This window comes from Hemitrygon akajei, chromosome 9, assembly GCF_048418815.1.
Source record: "Hemitrygon akajei chromosome 9, sHemAka1.3, whole genome shotgun sequence".
NCBI classification, from domain to species: domain Eukaryota; kingdom Metazoa; phylum Chordata; class Chondrichthyes; order Myliobatiformes; family Dasyatidae; genus Hemitrygon; species Hemitrygon akajei.
In genome coordinates this window covers 128624967-128650010 of record NC_133132.1, presented here as the reverse complement: position 1 = coordinate 128650010, position 25044 = coordinate 128624967, and the positions used below count along the sequence as shown (strand labels likewise).

Genomic DNA, 25044 nt, shown 5'->3' with positions numbered 1-25044 from the left:
TATGATGTAACTTGACCTTTTCTGAATCATTTTTATTATCCTTAAATATTTGGATAGAGGAGCAGAGTTATTGACACTATTGATTATATCTGTTGCAATATAATAGCCCAGCTTTGTTTAGGTTTGCTTAGTTTAGTTTTTTTAAATTTCTAATTTGATTTTTTTTGCATATTTTTTTCATCATGTTAACTACATCAAGAGTTTGGGAGGCTTAATACATTTGTGTTATCTATAGCTTATGCTTGTATATACTGTTTATTAACTATGTATTCCCAGTCTCTGTATTACTGTTGTTATTATGCCTATGTTTGAAAATTAATAAAAAGACTTAAAAAGAAAGAAACAGGGTGTTAGTAATTCCAATACCACACTCCAAGCATTTGAGTTATCCTTATTTACAGTTTCTTTGCCAATCATGCTCATACCTTGGTGGCCATCACCCATATACACAAACATGGTCACAGGAGCCCATGCTTACAGCCTCCAGATTCTGATTTTGCCAATACGCCTAGTAGCTAGCTTTATCTGTGCGCCTGGCTACACCTCTAACTCCTTGTTCCAGCCTTGTTTGTCTGACCCACACTCCAACCTCTGACCCTGACCATAACACCATGCATATTCTAGATCCATCACTCTGGCCTTGCACTTTGATCCCGACTCTTGCCTACTCTGACACCTTTACCATGCACCTAAACCCCAGGGCCTACTACACACATAGTCCAAGCTCCTGATAACCTATCGTGAACATACTCATCCATTGAGCCTTCACAGCCCTTAGAAGGGGAGAGTGCTGAAGATTTAGTACTGTCCCTGTCTGTGCCCTTACTCTGAATCTGTGATGCTTGGCGCTGTGTACAAAAGCCAGGAGAAACAGGAACTCTACTGGTTAGGAACTCTATGATCTGGATGATGGGGTAGTAAATTGGATTAGTAAGTATGCAGATGATACTAAGGTAGGTAGCATTGTGGATAATGAAGTAGGTTTTCAAAGCTTGCAGAGAGATTTAGACCAGTTAGAAGAATGGGCTGAACTATGGCAGATGGAGTTTAATGCTGATAAGTGTGAGGTGCTACATTTTAGTAGGAATAATCCAAATAGGACATGCATGGTAAATGGTAGGGCATTGAAGAATGCAGTAGAACAGAGTGATCTAGGAATAATGGTGCATAGTTCCCTGAAGGTGGAATCTCACGTGGATAGAGTGGTGAAGAAAGCTTTTGGTATGTTGGCCTTTATAAATAAGAGCATTGAGTATAGGAGTTGGGATATAATGTTAAAATTGTACAAATTTGGAGTATTGTGTACAGTTCTGGTCGCCGAATTATAGGAAAAATGTCAACAAAATAAAGAGAGTACAGGGAAGATTTACTAGAATGTTACCTGGGTTTCAGCATCTAAGTTACAGGGAAAGGTTGAACAAGTTAGGTCTTTATTCTTTGGAGCGTAGAAGGTTGAGGGGGGACTTGATAGAGGTATTTAAAATTATGAGGGGGATAGATAGAGTTGACGTGCATAGGCTTTTTCCACTGAGAGTAGGGGAGATTTAAACAAGAGGACATGAGTTGAGAGTTAGGGGGCAAAAGGTTAAGGGTAACACGAGGGGGAATTTCTTTAATCAGAGAGTGGTAGCTGTGTGGAACGAGCTTCCAGTAGAAGTAGTAGAGGCAGGTTCGCTATTGTCATTTAAAGTAAATTTGGATATGTATATGGACAGGAAAGGAATGGAGGGTTATGGGCTGAGTGCAGGCCAGTGGGACTAGGTGAGAGTAAGCATTCGGCACAGACTAGAAGGGCCAAGATGGCCTGTTTCCATGCTGTAATTGTTATATGGTTACTCTGTGTTACGAACCCCGTAACTGGGTATCTTACCAGCAAAGATAGGAGTATCCGTTGGAGTCTGGTGATAATATTTTTAACAGTATTTATTAGTAAAAATACACAAAAATAATATCAATGCAAATATACAGATAATATACGTCATCAATACTAAACCTAAAAGTGCGGGTATAATAATAATCAATAAGAAATAAGTTCTATCGTTGTCTAGGGGATAATGAATTGTCCGATGGAAATATAAAGTTCAGTTCAGTTCATGCAGGCTGCGGTAATTTGTTGGTCGCTGTGTTGCAATTGTTGGAGAGAGAGAGAGAGAGAGTAACAGCTATTGACTTGCCGACTTTCCTTTATGATCTTGATCCGTCGACGCGTTGTTGTTGTGGCCATTCACGTATGACCCCTCCGTCCTTTAGCTAGACCGTTCTTCCGTGGCGGACTCGTCACCCAGGCAAGGGTGGACACAAACACAAGCCCCCAACAGTCTCGTAGCATCTCTCCTGGTGCATCTGAGGGGTGTTCCCCAGACCTTACTTTTATCCCCACTCACAGGGTCTCAGGTGTCAATCAGGTTGGGATGATGCAACCCATCAACCAGACCACTCTGGTTGCCCCCTGAGGGGTTTCAAAGAATAGAACAGTACTCAATACACAATCCTTCTCCAAGAGACAATAACAGTAATCAGTGGTTCCGTTCCGCTTTTGTTAGGAGGAGACATTCCACTTTTGTGTATCTCTGCGTTGTCTCTCTCTCATTTCCTTGGTATCAGACCTGAAATAGTAGCGATTTTGCGATTCTCAAAAGGGGGGGGGGTGACTTTGCACCCTTCTGCCCATCAGAGTTGCTCCTCATTCGTAACATCTGAATGGATGTGTTCATCAATTCGCTGATTTGGAATAGAATGTATTTTTATCATATCTGAATTACTTTATGAGCAATATTTAGATCTTATGTTAGCAGGTTTTGTTTGGAAAGATAGTTATTATATCTTTGAGTGAATTATTTACTACCCTTCTGAATTGTCTGAATAACTCACCAAAAGAAAAGGCTAGGGTTAAAGTAACATTATTGAACCATAAAGCTATTAGAGGAAAGGCTGTTGGGCTATAGCTCTCAAATCATTAGTACTGCAGATTCTTTGTCCAAAACATGCCATAAACATAAATTAACTATACAAAGGCCAAAATGCTGAAAACTAAATTTTAATGCATCCATTTAATTCAAAAGCTAGGTTGCTAATGGACTTTCTGTCTACAATAAAATGAAAACTTCTGAATTGTTTTCCTTTGACTTAGTTTTTTGTTCACAAATTGTAACACATTAGTGATGTACTACTTTGATTTTCAGGTGAATTTTATGATTCTTTCACCAGTAAAACAAACTCTTTTCAGATCAAAGACATTTCTTGTGATACGTTGATGTTACATTGCAGTTGTACGAGATATTATTGACCATTTGGAGGATGTTACCACAACGTGAAGGACTGAGTTATGGAGAAAGGTTAAGCAGAGTTGGATTTTATCATTGGAGCACGTGAAAATGAGGGGTGTTTTTATAGAGGTACATCAAATTACAAGCTGTGTTGATAAAGCAAAGAGCTTTTTCCAAGGGTTGGGAAATCCAAAACTAAAGGTGATTGTTTATTAAAATATGAATATATGTGATTATTTTGAGATCTATTTTGAGCAACACTATATTGGATTTTTTAATATCCTGCAACAATAAAATAAACGAGGTTTGCATATAACATGTTTATGCATTCAAACATCCTTGGAGCTTCTAAACAAGTTGCAGGAGCAATTCCCTAGAATTGTTTCAAGAATGAGAGGTTTTGACTTTAAGGTTGAATTGGAGAGGTGGGCAATGTTCTACTTGCAGCAGTGTAAGTTGAGAGAAAGTTCAAAGTGTACTGAGGAGTTTAATTAGAGTACATGCAGGGAAATGGTTCCCATAGGAGCCCCAGTGGCTCTAATGACTACAGACCGGTGGCATTGACCTCCCACATCATGAAGACCCTGGAGGGACTTGTTCTAGAGCAGCTCTGGCCTATGGTTAGGCCACACTTAGCCCCCCTCCAGTTCGCCTACCAGCCCCGACTAGGAGTTGAGGATGCCAACATCTACCCGCTGAACTGTGTCTACGCTCACCTGGACAAGCTGGCGAGCACTGTGAGGGTCATGTTTTTTGACTTCTCTAATGCGTTCAATACCATCTGCCCTGCTCTGCTGGGTGAGAAGCTGACAGTGATGCAGGTGGATGCTTCCCTGGTGCCATGGGTTATTGATTACTTGACTGGCAGACCACAGTATGTGCGCTTGCAACACTGTGTGTCAGACAGAGTGGTCAGCAGCACTGGGGCTCCACAGGGGACTGTCCTGTCTCCCTTTCTCTTTACCACCTACACCTTGGACTTCAACTACTGCACAGAGTCTTGCCATCTTCAGAAGTTTTCTGATGACTCTGCCATAGTTGGTTGCATCAGCAAGGGAGATGAGGCTGAGTACAGGGCTACGGTGGGAAACTTTGTCACATGGTGTGAGCAGAATCATCTGCAGCTTAATGTGAAAAAGACTAAGGAGCTGGTGGTGGACCTGAGGAGGGCTAAGGCACTGGTGACCCCCTGTTTCCATCCAAGGGGTCAGTGTGGACATGGTGGAGGATTACAAATACCTGGGGATATGAATTGACAATAAACTGGACTGGTCAAAGAACACTGAGGCTGTCTACAAGAAGGGACAGAGCCGTCTCTATTTCCTGAGGAGACTAAGGTCCTTTAACATCTGCCGGACAATGCTGAGGATGTTTTACGAGTCTGTGGTGGCCAGTGCTATCATGTTTGCTGTTGTGTGCTGGGGCAGCAGGCTGAGGGTAGCAGACACCAACAGAATCAACAAACTCATTCGTAAGGCCAGTGATGTTGTGGGGGTGGAGCTGGACTCCCTGACGGTAGTGTCTGAAAAGAGGATGCTGTCCAAGTTGCATGCCATCTTGGACAATGACTCCCATCCACTCCATAATGTACTGGTTAGGCACAGGAGTACATTCAGCTAGAGACTCATTCCACCGAGATGTGACACTGAGCGTCATAGGAAGTCATTCCTGCCTGTGGCCATCAAACTTTACAACTCCTCCCTTGGAGTGTCAGACACCCTGAGCCAATAGGCTGGTCCTGGACTTATTTCTACTTGGCATAGTTTACTTATTATTATTTAATTATTTATGGGTTTATATTGCCATATTTCTACACTATTCTTGGTTGGTGCGACAGTAACAAAACCCAATTTCCCTCAGGATCAATAAAGTCTGTCTGTCTGTCCATGCTTCGGAGACCAGAGGATCATATTCAAAGTAAGTGACAAAACTGGAATCCACTGCCCATAAAAACAGAGTCAATCAAGGGTGTTAAAAGGGAACTAGTAGAGGTAAGATTTTCTGGGCAAAGCACAAAGAACAGGGGACTAGAAAATGTCTGGTTCTCCAAGGAGCAGACAAGGACTCAATGGGCTGTTACAGTTTCTTGATAAATTATTGACGTTTCTATGGTGGGGAAAATATTTCAATATCTTTATATTGTGAAAATATATTCTATATACTATAAGAGGACATAGATTTAAAAAAATTGTTTAAAACATGACCAACAAAAAAGCAACCTGAAATCAAAATGTAAATACTGCAAGATCTTTAAGGTGGGAAACAATGGAATATTTGACATCATCTTGATAAACCGAAAAACAGGGACTTCAGCTGTATTTACTGAAAAGGGTTTTTTTTTACTCCTGAAGACAAATATGTCAATGATATTGTGTGTTTTGGAATGGAGAGTTGAAGTCATTTGTCCCAGTGCTATTAAAGCTTGATTGTGTATTCGAGTCGCATGAAGATTGTTTATTCCGCAGACAGAGTTGCTGGATCATTTTTGCTGGTGGAATCCACCCCTTGCTGATAGCATTTGTCTTCCAGTGTGCCTTTTCAAAAGGTTGTCGTGCTCAATGAGTAGACACTCTCCTACCAATCAGTGGATGGCAATGTCTGTATCATAGCTTAAGATCATGGGCTTGAAAGCAGAGTAATGTTCAGTCCATTCTCGTGAATCTGAACAGATTTGACCATGAAAGCACTTGTGTTCTAGGTCGCAATCTTCATACTGAGGAGTACAAGTTGCCGCGGTGTAATAAGCAATGACAATTGCACACATGCTACTGAAAGTTTGAACTTCAGTCTTTGTTCAGTGGAAAGGAGATCTGTAGTGACCAGATGCTGCTACATGGGCATTCAGGAGTGTGTACACAAATGCCCGTCAACTCACATGTAAGACAAAATGGTGTGTGCCTCAACCACTAATTCCTCACTGGCCACTTACTCTCCTTTGATCTTTATTGTTGAGTGTAGTTGACTCTTGGTCACCATATGGATAGTGTAGTTGTCCATGGTGTTTTTGTGGCAAGTTATGGAAGTAGCCTCCTACGTAGATACTGCTGCTACCCAGGTTGGGACTCGGCCAGATTTGAACTCAGGACCATCTGCCTTCAAGTCCAGTGCTGATGCCACTCCACCACCGGCCTTCACCATCAGTCCTTACACCCATTGAATCTCCTTCTGTCAACACTCATAGAAACATTAAAATAGAAGCAGGAGCAAGCCACCATCCTTCAGGCCTGCATCACTATTCAAGATAATCATGTTGATCTTCTATCAAAATACCATATTCATGTACTCTCCCTCTAACTACTGATACCTTTTGTGTCTAGAGAACTATCGCAAGTAAATCCAATGATTTGGCCAATGCAGCAGGATGCCCCAGGTTCACCACACTCTGAAGCAACTTCCCCTTATCACAGTTCTAAATGTCTTATTCAGTATCCCAAGTCTCTCACTCCCCCCAAACTCAAGCAGGGAAACCCTGTCAGAATTTTGTATGTTGCACCCCAGTCCATCTCCATCTCTCTCTCTCTCTCTCTCACACACACACACACACACACACACACACACACACACACACACACACACACTCAAAATTTTGTATGTTTTCATCATGTAGCAGATATGGAAATAAATACTTTTTAGTCACATCTGAATTACTTCATGATCAATATTCAAATCTTACAGTCAATAGGCCATAAACTGAATGTCAGCAAGTTTTCTTTGGAGAGATAGTAACTACTTTTCAGAGTGAATTATTCACTATTCTTCTGAATTGTTTTAATAATTTACTAACCAAAGGCTGAGAACACAATAACATTCTTGAACCATGAAGCTGTTTGCTCTCATATTGCTGGCACTGTGATTTATGAATCAAAGTGTCATAAAGTTCAATTAACTATACGAAGTTCATGATATTGAAAACTGCATTTTAATGTGTCCAAATATAACTCAACCGCTAGACAACTAACACATTTGCTGTCTGCAAAATGAACACTACTGGATTCTTAACCTTTTGTTTAGTAGTTTTGTTTGCAAATTGTGACACTTTGCTGGTAAGAATACACTATTTTCATAGTCAAATAGTTTTTATTGTTCTTTCACCACTTAAACATCTCTTTCTTCTTCCAGATCAAAGAGGGTCCTTCTAAAAATGGTAAGTATTATGATACTTTATCCTATTTCATTACAACTTATTCAAGAACATGTTGTTTTGTTAAAATTTAATGTATTCATTTCTAACCCATTAATCAGAATATGAAGCAGATGCTGAGAATTTGAGAGAGGACATCCCACAAATAAATGCAAGTAAGTTTTAAGAAATAGTACATTTTCGAGCATTTTTCAAGTTAAGTGTTTTAAATTTACTGAATATATCTTGCTGAATTACTCTGGATAATTGTAAATTGTATGCTTTGTTTCTTCATGAGTCATCGTCGTTCAGCATGCAGACTATCTTATAATATGTTTTTCATGTTATGTTTCTGATAGAATCCCAGAGGTTTTTGTTTCAAGGAGACATTGCAGTGGATGTAAGTATGACAAACATTAAGTTCTTTCAAAATAGATTCATTTCTAGTTCTATGCTTTCATCTTTCATGGACTATTGATTTCCTCAATCCATTTCAGCAAAAACGGAATGCCATTACAGATACAACAATGAGATGGACATTCCCTATTCCGTATATTCTGACGGATAGCCTTGGTAACATTTTGTTTATAAAATTATTGAATAATCTGAAGGTATTTAAACTCTATGGTTAATGTCTTGATTCAAGCATATTATTGTGTCATCATTATCTTGATAATGCATATGATTTGAAACATGACACTTTGAAATGTTTTCATTGATGACTTTAATGACTTATATTGGATAAGCTATTTGAAATCAAAAGTCAAATATTGTTCAATGACCAGATGAACAGTGCATCTTTTAACTTTATGGTCATTTAACATTTATATATTCAATGTTGTTTACTATAAGCATTTATAGTGGAATAATTTTTTGACCTAGAGTGAAAGGGAACTACTAGAGGACATGCCTTAGACTAGTGGGCAATCATTTGGGTTTATTAACTGCATTTAGTTACTTTGAATTATAGGATTACAACCAACCAAGCTTAATATGCTCATTTGAAAATTCTCCATGCTATTTTCAGGAAAGTTATTTTTTTTACACCTACCACAAAACAGGAGGAGGCACACACTTTACTTTCAAAGCCCAAGTTCATCAAGTGCTGATTTTCTTTTTGTCTGATCAGATTTCCATCATGCACATGTCTTTTCATTTTTTAGAGCTGGTATTCTTTACTAAAAGGACAGATAATCCATTGGTTTGAAATCCAGTGTTGAAAACATTTGCTAATTATATAACATAAACTATAAAAGTTATTCTAGAAATATTCCAAGAAATCTAAAGCATATGACTTCATATTGAAAAATCAAAAATCCAGAAAGTCTCAGCAAGAATGAAACAACATCAAAGTTTCAGTTCAGAACAATGTATCACTGTGTGGATGCTACCTGGCCTGCTAAGCATTTCCACCATTTATTCTACATTCAAATTTCAGCCAGAATCCTGCATGTAGTCTCAAAAGAAAATCAGATCAAACTCAGAACATTTTAAAATAATTGAAAACGCTAGAACAAACATAAATAATTCACAAGAGGGCAGTGTACCTTATCCTTATGCTTTTCCCTAACAGAATCAGAATCATAAACACAAGATATTCTGCAGAAGCTGGATATCTTGAGCAATACACACAAAATGCTGGTCATTTTGCTGACTTCAGCAAATCAGGTGGTACCTAAGGAGACGAATAAACTTGATCTCCCAGTGGATTCCCATTTTAATTTGACCTCGCGTTCCCGTTCTGACATGGCTGTTCAAGGCCTCCTCTACTGTCATGATGAGACCAAAGTCAAGTTTGAGGAGCAAAACCTCATATTCTGCTTGGGAAGCTTCAACTGGATGGCACCAGCATTGAATTCTCCCCCCTCCCTCCTTCTCTCTTTTTCCATTCCCCAGTCTATTTACCCTCTCACCTCTTCACTTCTCCACACCTGCCCATCACTTCCCTCTGATTCCCCCCCTTCTTCCCTTTCTTCCATGGTCCACGGAACTCTCCTTTAAATTTCTTCTTCTTCAGTCTTTACCTCTATTACCTTTCCCCTCTTAGCTTCTTATCTCATTCCCCCCCACCACCTGTCCACCTTCCCACTCAAGTGGTTAAGGCGTTGGCCTAGTGATCTGAAGGACACTAGTTCGAGCCTCAGCTAAGTCAGTGCATTGTGTCCTTGAGCAAGGCATTTAACCACACATTGCTCTGCGATGACACCGATGGAAAGCTGTATCAGCCCTTGTCCTTCCCTTGGACAACGTCGGTGGCGTGGAGAGGTGAAACTTGCAGCATGGGCAACTGCTGGTCTCCCATACAACCCTGCCCAGGCCTGCACCCTGGAAACTTCCCAAGGCATAAATCCATGGCCTCTCGAGACTAACTGATGCCTGTACATAGAAACATAGAAAGCCTTCAGCACAATACAGGCCCTTCAGTCCACTAAGCTGTGCCAAACATGTCCTTTCCTTAGAAATTACCTAGGGTTACACCCATAGCCCTCTATTTTTCTGAGCTCCGTATACCTGTCCAGGAGTCTCTTAAAAGACCCTATAGTATCCGCCTCCACCACCATTGCCGGTAGCCCATTCCACGCACTCACCAATCTCAGTGTAAAAAAACTTACCCCTGACATTTCCTCTGTACCTACTTCCAAGCACCTTAAAACTGTGCTCTCTCATTCTACCCATTCCAGACCTGGGAAAAAACCTCTGACTATCTACACGATCAATGCCTCTCGACGTCTTATACACCTCTATCAGGTCACCTCTCATCTTCCATCGCTCCAAGGAAAAAAGGCCGAGTTCACTCAATCTATTCTTATGAGGCATACTCCCCAATCCAGGCAACATCCTTGTAAATCTCCTCTGCACCCTTCCTATAGTTTCCACATTCTTCCTATAGCGAGGCTATCAGAACTGAGCACAGTACTCCAAATGGGGTCTGACCAGGGTCCTATATAGCTGTAACATTACCTCTCGGTTCCTAACCTCAATCCCATAAAATGTAAAGAGGTACTAGAGGAAGGCCTCCGTTGGTCAGGGTTGACCATCGATATTGCGTCCTAGCTGTCTAGATGCACAAGCCTGGGTGGTACGATACGGAGAGCAAGCTCCCCCTCTCCACACATCTGAAGGCATGACAGAGACCGATATGGTCTGATACCAGCAGCGTCGCAGGAGTTGCCAGTCAGCATTGAATTCAATGTAGGACTGCCTTAGGGACCTCAGCTCCAGATTTTTTACCCGGGGTTTACTCCTGAAGCCTTCCCCATGAATGGGTTTAGCCGCAAGGCTGTGGAGGTTTGAGATCAGAGTCTTCCTTCTTCTGGGTGAGCTGCCGACCGAGGCTGATGAGCCCCATCTGCCTGAAGCAACTGATTTTAAGGCACCAGTAACCTGCCTTTGCCCCTTCTCCTGTCTGTAGAAATGTTTCCACTGGGCTTAGTAGCTAAGCGACACGTGAAGGCCAGGAGTTGGACATGGTTGTCAGGGTCTGTTTGAAGTGCTTGCCATTGGGAGCATTTAATAGGTAGTGGGAGCTTGTCCCCATTACCACCCCTGGCTGTAACAGCCTTAAGGAACCAGAAGTACTAGAAATTACAATAAAAATATAAATTAATAGTGGAGAAGAGGAATAGCTAGGTAACGTTCATGAGTTCAAGGACCTTTCAGAAATCTGATGGTGGAGAGGAAGAAGCTGTTCCTAACAGTATTAGTGTGGGTCTCAAGTTCCTGTATCTCCTCCCTGATAGACCATGAGTGGAGCAGAATAACACCATTTGGCCCATCTGTCACCTCCAACATTCCATCATAGCTGCTTCCTTATCCTTCTGAACCCCATTCTCCTACCTTTTCCCCATAACTTTTGATGCCCTGATCAATCAAGAACCTATCAACCTCCACTTTAAATATACTCAGTGACTTGGCCTCCACAGCAATGAATTCCGCAGATTTACTACCCTCTGGCTAAAGAAATTCCTCATCATCTCTGTTCTAAATGGGACGCCTCTTCGTCTGAGCCTGTGCTGTCTGCTCCTAGACTCACTCACTATAAGAAACTTCCTCCCTACATCTTCTCTATCTTGACCATTCAATATTTGATATGTTTTGATGAAATCCCCCCTCATTCTTCTAACTCCAGTGAGTATAGGCCCAGAGCCATCAAATGCTCTTTATATATTAACCCTTTCATTCCCAGAATTATTCTTGTGAACCTCCTCATGAACCTCTCCGATGTTAGCACATCTTTCCTTTGAAAAAGTGCCCTAAACTGTTCGCAATACTGTTCACAAAGTGCAGCCTAGCAAATGCCTTACAAAGTCTCACCATTACATCCTTGCTGTTATATCCTAGTCCTCTCAAAATGAATGCTAACATTGCATTTGCCCTCCTTACCACCGACTCAACGTTTAGGGAATGCTGCTCGAGGACTCCCAAGTCCTTTTGCACCTCTAAGGCTTCCTTTACTCCTACTCTTTGCCTCCTGCCCGTCAGCCAATCACCTATCCAATTATCTTTCCAGTAATACCATCGGCTCTTATCCTGTTAAGTAGCTTCATATTCAGCACCTTGTCAAAGCCCTTCTGAAAATTAGTCAAATCTGAGAGTCAGTGGATGAGTAAGCACCTGCCTGTTATTTGCCTTTGTCCATCCTGCCTGTTATTTGCCTTTGTCCATCCTGCCTGTTATTTCCTCAAAGAATTCTAAAATACTTGTCAAGCAAGATTTCCCCTTAAAGAAACCACGCTGACTTCAGCATATTTTATCATCTTCCTCCTATTACCCCGAAACCTCATCCTTAATAATGAACTCCAAAATCTTCCCAACTACTGAAGTCAGACTAACTGGCCTATAATTTCCTTTCTTCTGCCTTCATAAAGAATGGAGTGACATTTGCAATGTTTCAGTCCTGCTAAAACATTCCAGAATCTAGTAATTCTTGAAAAATCATTACTAGTGCCTCCACTATCTCTTCAGCTATCTCTTTCAGAAGCCTGGGTTTTAGTCCAAATGGTCTAGGTGATTTACCTTCCTTCAGACCTTTCAGGTTCCCAAGTACCTTCTCCTTATTAAAAACAACAATATTTACTTGTGCGCCCTGACATTCTCAAATTTCTTGCATTCTCCTAGTGTCTTCCATAGTGAAGACTGACAGACAGACAGAAAGACATACTTTATTGATACCGAGGGAAATTGGGTTTCGTTACAGCCGTGCCAACGAAGTGTAGAAATATAGCAATATAAAACCATAAATAATTAAATAATAAAAAGTTAATCATGCCAAGTGGAAATAAGTCCAGGACCAGCCTATTGGCTCAGGGTGTCTGACACTCTGAGGGAGGAGTTGTAAAGTTTGATGGCCACAGGCAGGAATGACTTCCTGTGACGCTCAGTGTTATATCTCGGTGGAATGAGTCTCTGGCTGAATGTACTCCTGTGTCTAACCAGTACATTATGGAGTGGATGGGAGTCATTGTCCAAGATGGCATGCAACTTGGACAGCATCCTCTTTTCAGACACCACCGTCAGAGAGTCCAGTTCCACCCCCACAACATCACTGGCCTTTGGAATGAGTTTGCTGATTCTGTTGGTGTCTGCTACCCTCAGCCTGCTGCCCCAGCACACAACAGCAAACATGATAGCACTGGCCACCACAGACTTGTAGAACATCCTCAGCGTCATCCGGCTGATGTTAAAGGACCTCAGGCTCCTCAGGAAGTAGAGACGGCTCTGACCCTTCTTGTAGACAGCCTCAGTGTTCTTTGACCAGTCCAGTTTATTGTCAATTTGTATCCCCAGGTATTTGTAATCCTCCACCATGTCCACACTGACCCCTTGGATGGAAACAGGGGTCACCGGTGCCTTAGCCCTCCTCAGGTTCACCACCAGCTCTTTAGTCTTTTTCACATTAAGCTGCAGATGATTCTGCTCACACCATGTGACAAAGTTTCCCACCATAGCCCTGTACTCTGCCTCATCTCCCTTGCTGATGCATCCAACTATGGCAGAGTCATCAGAAAATTTCTGAAGATGGCAAGACTCTGTGCAGTAGTTGAAGTCCAAGGTGTAGATGGTGAAGAGAAAGGGAGACAGGACAGTTCCCTGTGGAGCCCCAGTGCTGCTGACCACTCTGTCTGACACACAGTGTTGCAAGCGCACGTACTGTGGTCTGCCAGTCAGGTAATCAATAATCCTATCCATAAGATACCTATCTAGCTCCTTCTTGAAAGCATCCAGAGAATTGGCCTCCACTACCTTCCGAGGCAGTGCATTCCAGACCCCCACAACTCTCTGGGAGAAGAAGTTTTTCCTTAACTCTGTCCTAAATGACCTACCCCTTATTCTCAAACCATGCCCTCTGGTACTGGACTCTCCCAGCATCTGGAACATATTTCCTGCCTCTATCTTGTCCAATCCCTTAATAATCTTATATGTTTCAATCAGATCCCCTCTCAATCTCCTTAATTCCAGCATGTACAAGCCCAGTCTCTCTAACCTCTCTGCGTAAGACAGTCCAGACATCCCAGGAATTAACCTTGTGAATCTACGCTGCACTTCCTCTACAGCCAGGATGTCCTTTTTTAACCCTGGAGACCAAAACTGTACACAATACTCCAGGTGTGGTCTCACCAGGGCTCTGTACAAATGCAAGAGGATTTCCTTGCTCTTGTACTCAATTCCCTTTGTAATAAAGGCCAACATTCCATTAGCCTTCTTCACTGCCTGCTGCACTTGCTCATTCACCTTCAGTGACTGATGAACAAGGACTCCTAGATCTCTTTGTATTTCTCCCTTACCTAACTCTACACCATTCAGATAATAATCTACCTTCCTGTTCTTACTCCCAACGTGGATAACCTCACACTTATTCACATTAAACGTCATCTGCCAAGTATCTGCCCACTCACCCAGCCTATCCAAGTCACCCTGAATTCTCCTAACATCCTCATCACATGTCACACTGCCACCCATTTTCAATGCCTTCATCCAAATCATTGACGTAAGTTGTAAACAGCTGTGGTCCCAATACCGAGCCCTGTGGCACCCCACTAGTCACCACCTGCCATTCCGAGAAACACCCATTCACCGCTACCCTTTGCTTTCTATCTGCCAACCAGTTTTCTATCCATGTCAATGTCTTCCCCCCCGATGCCCTGTGCTTTGATTTTACCCACCAATCTCCTATGTGGGACCTTATCAAATGCCTTCTGAAAATCGAGGTACACTACATCCACTGGATCTCCCCCATCTAACTTCCTGGTTACATCCTCAAAAAACTCCAACAGATTAGTCAAGCATGATTTACCCTTTGTAAATCCATGCTGGCTCGGCCCAATCCTATCACTGCTATGTAGATATGCCACTATTTCATCCTTAATAATGGACTCTAGCATCTTTCCCACCACCGATGTCAGGCTGACAGGTCGATTGTTCTCTGTTTTCTCCCTCCCTCTTTCTTAAAAAGTGGGACAACATTAGCCATTCTCCAATCCTCAGGAACTGATCCTGAATCTAAGGAACATTGGAAAATGATTACCAATGCATCCGCAATTTCCAGGGCCACCTCCTTTAGTACCCTAGGATGCAGACCATCTGGACCTGGGGATTTGTCAGCCTTCAGTCCCATCAGTCTTCTTATCACCGTTTCCTTCCTAATGTCAATCTGTTTCATTTCCTCTGTTACCCTATGTCCTTGGCCCATCCATACATCTGGGAGATTGCTTGTGTCTTCCTTAGTGAAAACAGATCTAAAGTACTCATTAAGTTCTTCTGCCATTTCTCTGTTTCCCATAACAATTTCACCCAATTCATTCTTCAAGGGCCCAACATTGTTCTTAACTATCTTCTTTCTCTTCACATACCTAAAAAAGCTTTTGCTATCTTCCTTTATATTCCTGGCTAGCTTGCGTTCGTACCTCATTTTTTTCTCCCCGTGTTGTCTTTTTAGTTAAGTTCTGTTGTTCCTTAAAAACTTCCCAATCATCTGTCCTCCCACTCACCTTAGCTCTGTCATACTTCCTTTTTTTTAATGCTATGCAATCTCTGACTTCCTTTGTCAACCACTGTGGCCCCTTTCCCCCCTTTGAATCCTTCCTTCTCTGGGGGATGAACTGATTTTGCACCTTGTGCATTATTCTCAAGAATACCTGCCATTGCTGTTCCACTGTCTTTTCTGCTAGGCTATCTGTCCAGTCAACTTTGGCCAGCTCCTCCCTCATGGCTCCATAGTTTCCCCTGTTCAACTGCAACACTGACACCTCCGAGCTGCCCTTATCCTTCTCAAATTGCAGATAAAAACTTATCATATTATGATCATTACCTCCTAATGGCTCCTTTACTGCAAGATCGCTTATCAAATCCTGTTCATTACATAACACTAAATCCAGAATAGTCTTGTCCCTGGTCGGCTCTCGTACAAGCTGTTCCAAGAATGCATCCCGTAGGCACTCTACAAACTCCCTATCCTGGGGTCCAGCACCAACCTGATTCTCCCAGTTCACCTGCATGTTGAAATCCCCCATAACTACTGCGACATTATTAACTCCCTATTCAACTTGCACCCAATACCCATGCCACTGTTTGGTGGCCTGTAGACAACACCCATTTGGGTCCTTTTGCCCTTACTGTTCCTCAGTTCTTCTGCCATTTCTTTATCATCCATTACTACCTCTGCAGCATCATTTTGCAGCAGTCCAATATCCACTCTTCTCTCTTTGTTACTCTTATTTGAAAAAGCTTTTGGTATCCTGTTTTATATTATTAACTAGCTTCCCTTCGTATTTCATCTTTTCTCTCCTTATGGCTTTTTTGGTTTTTAAAAGCTTCCCAATCCTCTAACTTCCCACTAATTTTTGCTAAATTCTATGCCCCCTCTTTTGCTTTGGTGCTGTCTTTGACTTTCCTTGTCAGACATGATTGCCTCATCCTCCTGTTAAAATGCTTCTTCATCTTTGGGATGTATCTATCCTGCATCTTCTGAATTGTTTCCGGAAACTTCAGCCACTGTTGTTCTGCTGTCATCCCCGCTAGTGTCTCCTTCCAATCAACTTTGTTCAGCTTCTCTCTCACGCCTCTGTAATTCCCTTTAGTCCATTGTTGTGCTGATAAAGCTGACCATATCTTTCCCTCTCAAATTGTGGGGTGAATTCTAACATATTATGATCACTGCTTCCAAATAGTTATTTTACGTTAAGCTCCCAAATCAAATTTGGTTTATTACACAACACCCAATCAAGAATTGCCTTTCGCACTAGTGGGCTGAACCACAAGTTGTTCTAAAATGCTATTTCATAGGCATTCTATAAATTCCATCTCTTGGAATCCAGCACCAACTTGATTTTACTAATCTACCAGCATATTGAAAATCCCTCATTACTATCATAATATTGCCCCTTTACATACCTTTTGTATCTTCCATGTAATTTGTATGCCACATCCTGGCTACTACTTGGAGGCCTGTAAATCAGGCTTTTTTACACCTGCAGTTTCTTAACTACTCACAAGGATTCAACACTTTCAGATCCTACGTCACCTCTTTCTAAGGATTTGATTATATTTTTTACCTACAGAGCTACCCCACTCCCTCTGCCTACCTACCTGTCCTTTTGATATAAAGTGTATTCTTGGATGTTAAGCTCCCAACTATGATCTTCTTTCAGCCATGACTCAGTGATGCCCACAGCATCATACCTGCGATGTCCAATTTTAATTGATAATTAGCAATGAGAAGAGGGAATGTTCCAATGAGTGAGGGTGAGTCTCAGTAAGCTTCTTTTCAGTTGCTGGGCTGTCTGCAGAGCCCAGTCACAGAGCACAACCAGGTATATGTTAGAAGTGGAAAAATGTCGCTGAGTTTATTTCAGCATATGCTCAGGAATCAAAAGACACTGCGGCCTCTTACTGAGAAATTCCTCCAGTATGCAACTGTTAGGAAAATCCAGCAAAATTTTGCTCAAGATCTCATAAGCATACCATAGTAGTGTTGGGCATTATGCATTTTCAGGTACATTTTGCATTGCTTTTAACCTCTACAGACTGAGAGATTCATAGTTCTTCATTTGGGAAATGTAATTAGTGTTGTTTTATTGTGTGAAATTATTTCAAATGAATTGTTTCAGTTTTGATTTTCAGAGCTAAATGCCAAGGGTGTCATCTTACATGCATTTGAGCAGTATCGTTTAAAGTCATGTGTTGATTTTAAACCATATGAAGGAGAGACAACTTTCCTATCTTTCAAAAAGTTAGATGGGTACGTATAACATCAAACAATTGTACTACTTTATGAAAGTAAATTTAAAAAACAGATGTACTTTATATACAAAGACAAATTTATTTTGTGCACTATTAATCTGCAGATGGGAATGTTGTGCGAAGTACTTGGTGTTTGTGAAAACAGAGACGCAAACATTATTTCTCCCATTAGTAATGTTGGAAATATGACAGATCCAGAGTGTAAATTTAATATTTCTAGCATCTCCAGCATTTTGATATTTCCTTGATCCCCATTGTCTTTTACCTTAACTTAGACCATAAGACCAGAAGCTACAGGAACAGAATTGAGTCCTTAGGCCCATCAAGTCTGCTCCACCATCTCATCATGGCTGATCTATTTTCCTCTCAGCCCCAATCTTCTGCCTTCTCCCCATATCCCTATATGCCCTGACCAATCAGGATTCTATCAACCTCTCTCTAAGATACACCCAGTGACTTGGCCTCCACAACCACCTGTGGTAACGAATTCCATAGAATCACCACTCACTGGCTGAAGAAATTCCTCCTTATCTCCATTCTAAGTGGACATCCCTCTATTGTGAAACCGTGTCCTTTGGTCTTAGACTGCCCCACCATAGGAAGTATCCTCACTAAATCCACTCAATTGAGGCCTTTCAACATTCGATAGGCTTCAATAATTTTGTCCCTCATTCTTCCAAATTCCAGTAAGTACAGGCCCAGAACCATCAAACCCTTCTCATATAACAAGCCTTTAAATCCTGAAATCATTTTCATGCATCTCCTTTTAATCCTCTCCAATGTCGACATATCCTTTCTTAAACAAGGAGGCCAAAACTGCTCACAATACTCCAAGTGAGGCATTGTCACTTCCTTATAAAGCCTCAGCATTACATCCTTGCTTTTATATTCTAGTGCTCTCAAAATTACTGCTAACATTGCATTTGCATTCTCACCACTGACTCAACCTGCAAATTAAACTTTTGTGAATCCTAAGTCTGTTTGCACCTCAGAGTTCTGAATTTTCTCTCCATTTAGAAAATAGTCTATACTATTGCTTCTTCCACCAAAGCGCATAACCATTCACTTCTCACAACTGTATTCCTTCTTCCACTTCTTCGCCCCTTGTCCAAATCTTTCTGTAGCCTCGCTGTTTCCTCAACACTACCTGCCCCTCCATCTGTCTTTGTAACATCTGAAAATTTGGCCACAAAACCATCAATTCCATCACCCAAATCATTGACATATGACATAAACAGAAGAGGTACAACACAGACCCCTGTGGAACACCACTAGTCTGAAACTACATCCTTAACACACAACTCCAATATCTTCTGAACCACAGAGATCAGACTAACTGGCCAAGAAAATTCCTTTCTGCTGTCATTCTCCCTTCTTGAAGAGTGGAGTGACATTTTCAGTCTCCAGAACCATGGCGGACTCTACTGATACTTAAAGATCATTATGAATGCTTCCACAATCTCTTCAGCCACCTCTTTCAGAACCCTGGTGTGTAGTCCATCTAGTACAGGTGACTTATTCCCCCTCAGACCTTTCAGTTTCCCAAGCACCTTGTCCCTAGTAATGGCAACTTCACTTCCTTCTTCCCCCGACACTCTCAAACTTGCATCATACTGCTAATATCTTCCACAGTAAAGGCTGATGCAAAATACTTACTCAGTTCATCCACCACTTCCACACCCCCTGTTACTACATGTCTAGCATCATTTTCCAACAGTATGATATCCACTCTCACCTTTCTTTTACACTTTATATATTTGAAGGAACAATTGGTATCCTCTTTAATATTATCGGCTAGCTTACCTTCGTATTCTCTCTTTTTCTTCTTTATGGACTTTTTAGTTGTCATCTACTGGTTTTTAAAAGCTTCCCAATCCTTTAACTTCCCACTAATCTTTTATGTTTGCTTTGACTTAGTATCACAGTGAAATAAAGGGAATTACAGAGACATGAGAGAGAAGCTTGCCCAGGTGGATTGGAGGATACTGGCAGGGATGGCACAGAGCAGAGATGGCTGAAGTTTTTTGGAACAGTTCACAAGGTGCAGGATAGATATGGCCCACAGAAGAAATTCTCAAATGGCAGGGGTAGGCAACTGTGGCTGACGAGGGTAAGTAAGGGCTGTGTAAAAGCCAAGGAATGAGCATATAAGGTAGCAAAAGTGAGTGGCGAGTTGGACCACTGTAAAATGAGGCTGGTGAGGTACTAATGGGGGACAAAGAAAAGGCAGATGTTCTTCATGGGTACCTTGCATCTGTCTTCACTGTGGAAGACACTAGCAGTGTGCCAGAGGTTCATGAGTGTCAGGGAGCTGGAGGGAGTGCCATTGCTATTACAAAGAAAAAAGTACTAGGCAAACTCAAAGGTCTTAAGGTGGAATAGTTACCTGGACCAGATGGACTACATCTCAGAGTCCTGAGAGAGATTGCTGAAGAGATAATAGATGCATTAGTCATAATCTTTCAAGAATCACTTGATTCCGGCTTGGGCCCAGAGGACTGGAAAATTGCAAATGTCACTCTGCTCTTTAAGAAGGGAGGAAGGCAAAAGAAAGGAAATTATAGGCCAGTTAGCCTAACCTCAGTGTTTGGGAATGTGTTCATTATTATGGATGAGTTTTCGGAGACTAATGAAAAAATAAGTCAAAGTCAGTATGGTTTCTGTGAAGGGAAATCTTGCCTGACAACTCTGTTAGAATTCTTCAAGGAATTAACAAGCAGGGTGGACAAGAAAGAGGCAGTGGATGTCATTTACTTGGATTTTCAGAAGGTATTTGATAAGGTCCCACACACGAGGCTGCTTAACAAGATAAAATCCTATGGCATTTCAGGAAAGATACTAGCATGGGTAGAGGAATGGTTGACAGTCAGGAAGCAGTGAGTGGGAATAATGGGGGCCTTTTCTGGTTGGCTGCCAGTGACTAGTGATGTTCCTCAGGGGTTAGTATTAGAACTGCTACTTTTCACATTGTTTGTAAATGATTTAAATAATGGAATTGATGGCTTTGTGGCAAAGTTTGTAGATGTGATGCACCATCAATAACTCTCGGAGACGTGAGGCGAGATATAGGCTTTTACTGGCTGGAAGAAAGAACAAACAGCAATTGACCACCACACTACATCCTGGAGAATGAGGAAGGGGCTGTGCCTCCAATCGCCTTTATACCGGGGTCTGTGGGAGGAGCCACAGGAGCAGTCAGCGGGGGGGCGTGTCCAGACAGGTATATGTAGTTCACCACAAGATGATACAAAGATAGGTGGAGGGGTAGGTAGTGCTGAGGAAGCAATGCGATTGCAGCAAGACTTAGACAAATTGGAACAATAAGCAAAAAAGTGGCAGATGGAATACCATACAATTGGGAAATGTATGATAAATGCATTTTGGTAAAATGAATAATAGTGCCTTCTGTTATCTAAAATGGGGAGAAAATTCAAACATCAGAGGTGCAGAGGGATTTAGGGACTTGTGCAAGACTCCCAGAAGGTTAATTTACAGGTTGAGTAAAGAAGACACGACCTTCTTTCAAGGGGAATAGAACATTTGGAGAGGTATAATTTGATTAGGAGTAGTCAGCATGGCTTTGTCAAGAGCAGGTCGTGCCTTACGAGCCTGATCAAACTTTTTGAGGATGTGGCTAAACACATTGATGAAGGAAGAGCAGTAGATGTAGTGTATATGGATTTCAGCAAGGCATTTGATAAGGTACCCCATGGAAGGCTTATTGAGAAAATAAGGAGGCATGGGATCCAAGGGGACATTGCTTTGTGGATCCAGAACTGGCTTGCCCACAGAAGGCAAAGAGGGTTGCAGATGGGTCATATTCTGCATGGAGGTCAGTCACCAGTGGCGTGCCTCAGGGATCTGTTCTGGGACCCTTACTCTTTGTGATTTTTTATAAATGACCTGGATGAAGAAGTGGGCCTTTTGATACAATGTGTATCCTTGGACATTAAGCTCCCAGCTATAATCTTCTTTCACCCATGATTCAATGATACCCACAGCATCATACCTGACAATTTGTAACTGTGCTACAATTTTATCTGCCTTATTCTGAATTCTGTGTGTATTAAAATATAACACCTTCAATCCTGTATTCATCACCTTTTTCGATTTGCCCCCATTTGCATTCAACTCATCCCATTGACCACAATTTTGCCTTAAAATCAGCCAGTCCTTTCTAGCAGTCTCATGACACACTGCATTTATTTGTAAGCTAACTACCCCAGTCTCAGCTCTATCACTCTGGTTGCCATTCTCCTGCCAAATTAGTTTAAACCATCCTGAATAGCTCGAGCAAACCTGACCGCATGGATATTGGTCCCCCTTGGGTTCAGGTGTAACCCGTCCCTTTTGTACAGGTTGTTCCTTCCCCAGAAGAAATCCCAATGATCCAGAAATATGAACCTCTGCCAAAGGCACCAGTTCCTCAGCCAGGCATTTATCTGCAACATCATCCTGTTATCTTCATAAGTTTGCATTCTTAATTATCCTAAATCTAAATTACTACATGTTTATCTCTCAGGAACAGACCCTTCAGCTAGTATAGTGCTGATCACACTGAAATTCTCTTCTCAACCATCTAAATCTAGTCTATGTATCTAACTCTTTGTGTCACCTTCTCTAACTTTTTTAAATGATTAGTTGTTAGAAGATACATGAGTTACATTTCTTCTCTATGCTCTCTATGCTTTGATGAGCTTTCTATGTTAAAGTTGGCATATAACAAAGGAATTCTGTTGAAATTGCTCAAAAGAAACAGCAACTTACTTTTAAACATTTTATCTAAAGATTTAGGTAAAGGCTGATTTAATCTTTGGAAAACCTCTGGGAAATATTTGAACGAAAATAAGTATCAAGTTATGGAGACGAGATAGGCACTGAGTGAGAAATAGAAAGATCTGACATACCACCACTATTAATATCACTCAGCCTCTCCTGGCCTACAGCAAGTCTCAGACCTTCCCTTAATTCTCCTTATCCTCATTTTTTCCATAACATAAGGTATAGTGTGGTTCATAACTTGATTTCCCTACATCAGGATCTAGAAGAAGATCTCTGTACTCCACATGGCAAGCTACCTTTGAAGATGTTTGGAGGTTCTTCTTCTTAGCATTGTAAAGTATACATTGTCAGTCAGATTAAGTATGCGAGCAATAGCTGAGTTTGTGGCTGTTCTGATGGTACCTGGAAAGAATCCTTGCATATTTCTGCAAGTTATTTTAATCATGAATTTGGTGTGCATACTATTTATGAATGACATAACAACAACAAGAAAAATCTGATCCTATTTTAATATTAGAATTATATGGAAATGTGTTTTGTACATTGCTACAGTGACCATATTTCAAAAATAGCTACTAGATTCTTAGCTAACACGAGTGAATCTGCAGATGCTGGAAATAAATAAAAACACAAAATGCTGGCAGAACTCAGCAGGCCAGACGGCATCTATGGGAGGAAGTAGTGACGACGTTTCAGGCCGAAACCCTTCATCGGATCACTCCTGATGAAGGGTTTCGGCCCGAAATGTCATCACTACCTCCTCCCATAGATGCGGTCTGGCCTGCTGAGTTCTGCCAGCATTTCGTATTTTTAGATTCTTAGCTATATTTTTTTCTTTGTATGTAATTGTCAAAATATTGTCTTCATTGAACAGGTGCTGGTCTTATGTTGGTGACAATCACAATGGCCAAGAATTGTCCATTGGTGAAGGGTGTGACACAAAAGCTATTGTTGAGCATGAAATTCTGCATGCACTAGGATTTTACCACGAGCAATCAAGAACAGACCGTGATGACTATGTTAATATTTGGTGGAATGAAATTATTCCTGGTAAGAATTCAAATTAACTATCTCATAGATATATTGCTCCAGATGAGCAGATTGACACAAATTTGAAGGAATCTGGGATTGATGCTGTTCTAGGATGCTGTCCGTGTGGAGTTTGCATGATTTCTCCATGAACACATGGGCTTCCTCCCACATAGTAAAAACTTGCTGATAAAGTAATTAGCACGTGCCAATGACTTCTGAATGTAGGGTTAAAGTAAGAAGAATCAAAAGGCAATTTGATAAGCATGTGTATGGGGAGTAAGTATGCAGGGAAATAGAGAGTTGATGGGACGATTGAGATAACTATACCTGGAGCCAATGGGCCAAATGGCATCCTTCAGTATCAATTTACACATAAGATAAGTTCTTTTCAAATGATCCTTTAATACCTGAAAATTGTAAGGGAAGAATTGGATTGCCTAGTTGCTGGTATAATGACTAAGATGTTGAAATAAATTTGACTTTTAATCTAATTTTGAAATAAATTGTCCTTCACTGCAGCTGAATGTCAAATGTTGTTCTTTTATTCAGGTAAAGAGCATAATTTTGTTGTGTATGGTGATGACTACGTTACTGACCAGAATACTCCATATGATTATGAATCTGTGATGCATTATGAACCATTCTCCTTCAACAAAAACGATAGTAGGCCAACCATCACTGCAAAGATACCAGCATTTAATGACATTATTGGACAGCGATTAGACTTCAGTGCTCTTGATCTGCTAAGGTTAAATCGAATGTATAATTGCAGTAAGTTCAGTTTCTGTTTTTCTATTTATGACAGTGGCCTCTTCTGGAGGTTCTGTATTGATTTATTAAATTGATTTTTACTTAAACATTTTTATAGCTTCCACTCTCACATTGTTGGACCAATGCGCTTTTGAGGTCAATAATATCTGTGGCATGATCCAGGGAGAACGGGAAGTTGCTGATTGGGTTCATGTGAAGAGCAGTCCTGGAAATGAGGATCATACTACAAGTGGAAAATGCAGAGGTGAGTGTGAACCATCAAGTCCTTTTGATTTCCCACGATCACCTAATCCACCATTCCGATCCTTGAGCCAGTTCTGTCATCGGGGAAGATAATGACTGACCTGGATCTTAATAATGTTTACCTGCCTTGTTTGCATAACCACAAATAAACTTGACTGAAGAAATCTCAGTTGTATCATTTCAGATTGGCCTACTCCTCAAAAGCAGTTTGAGAAAGAGTTTCAGATTTACAATACCTTTAGTGTGATGAAGAGCTTTCTGATATTATGACCAAATAGGCAAGCTTGCATTTCTTAGTTCTGGATTTCTTGATGGAAACCTTAATATCTCTTTACCTGTCCAATAAAAAATACTTTAATTGCCTGGACGTCTTATCTATGATTGAGTTTTACTTTGAGAACTGTGGTTGCATATGAGTTATAACTTTAATTATTTGATACTGAACACATAGCAGCAATCATCAAGATAAATACTGAATTTTGTAAAATATGGATTTGATTCAAGGTGAAGCCATCATATCATTGTGCCCCAACACCAAAATGATAAGGTTTTATCAAATTATCTTGCATGATTACAAATGACATCTAGACT

General features: G+C 41.1%; 1 protein-coding gene across 1 annotated transcript in view; it reads left to right on the top strand.

Moving 5' to 3' along the window:
• The first annotated feature begins 7090 nt into the window (after positions 1–7090).
• Positions 7091–25044, top strand: part of LOC140733519 (meprin A subunit alpha-like) — a 35311-nt gene continuing 17357 nt past the window's right edge. Inside the window, exons 1-9 of the mRNA XM_073056951.1 lie at positions 7091–7309; positions 7386–7410; positions 7509–7562; positions 7746–7786; positions 7884–7959; positions 17506–17623; positions 23282–23457; positions 23989–24210; positions 24308–24454. Coding sequence (XP_072913052.1) covers positions 7244–7309; positions 7386–7410; positions 7509–7562; positions 7746–7786; positions 7884–7959; positions 17506–17623; positions 23282–23457; positions 23989–24210; positions 24308–24454 — 925 coding nt within the window. The 5' untranslated portion in view covers positions 7091–7243. The remainder of the gene's footprint in view (positions 7310–7385; positions 7411–7508; positions 7563–7745; positions 7787–7883; positions 7960–17505; positions 17624–23281; positions 23458–23988; positions 24211–24307; positions 24455–25044) is intronic.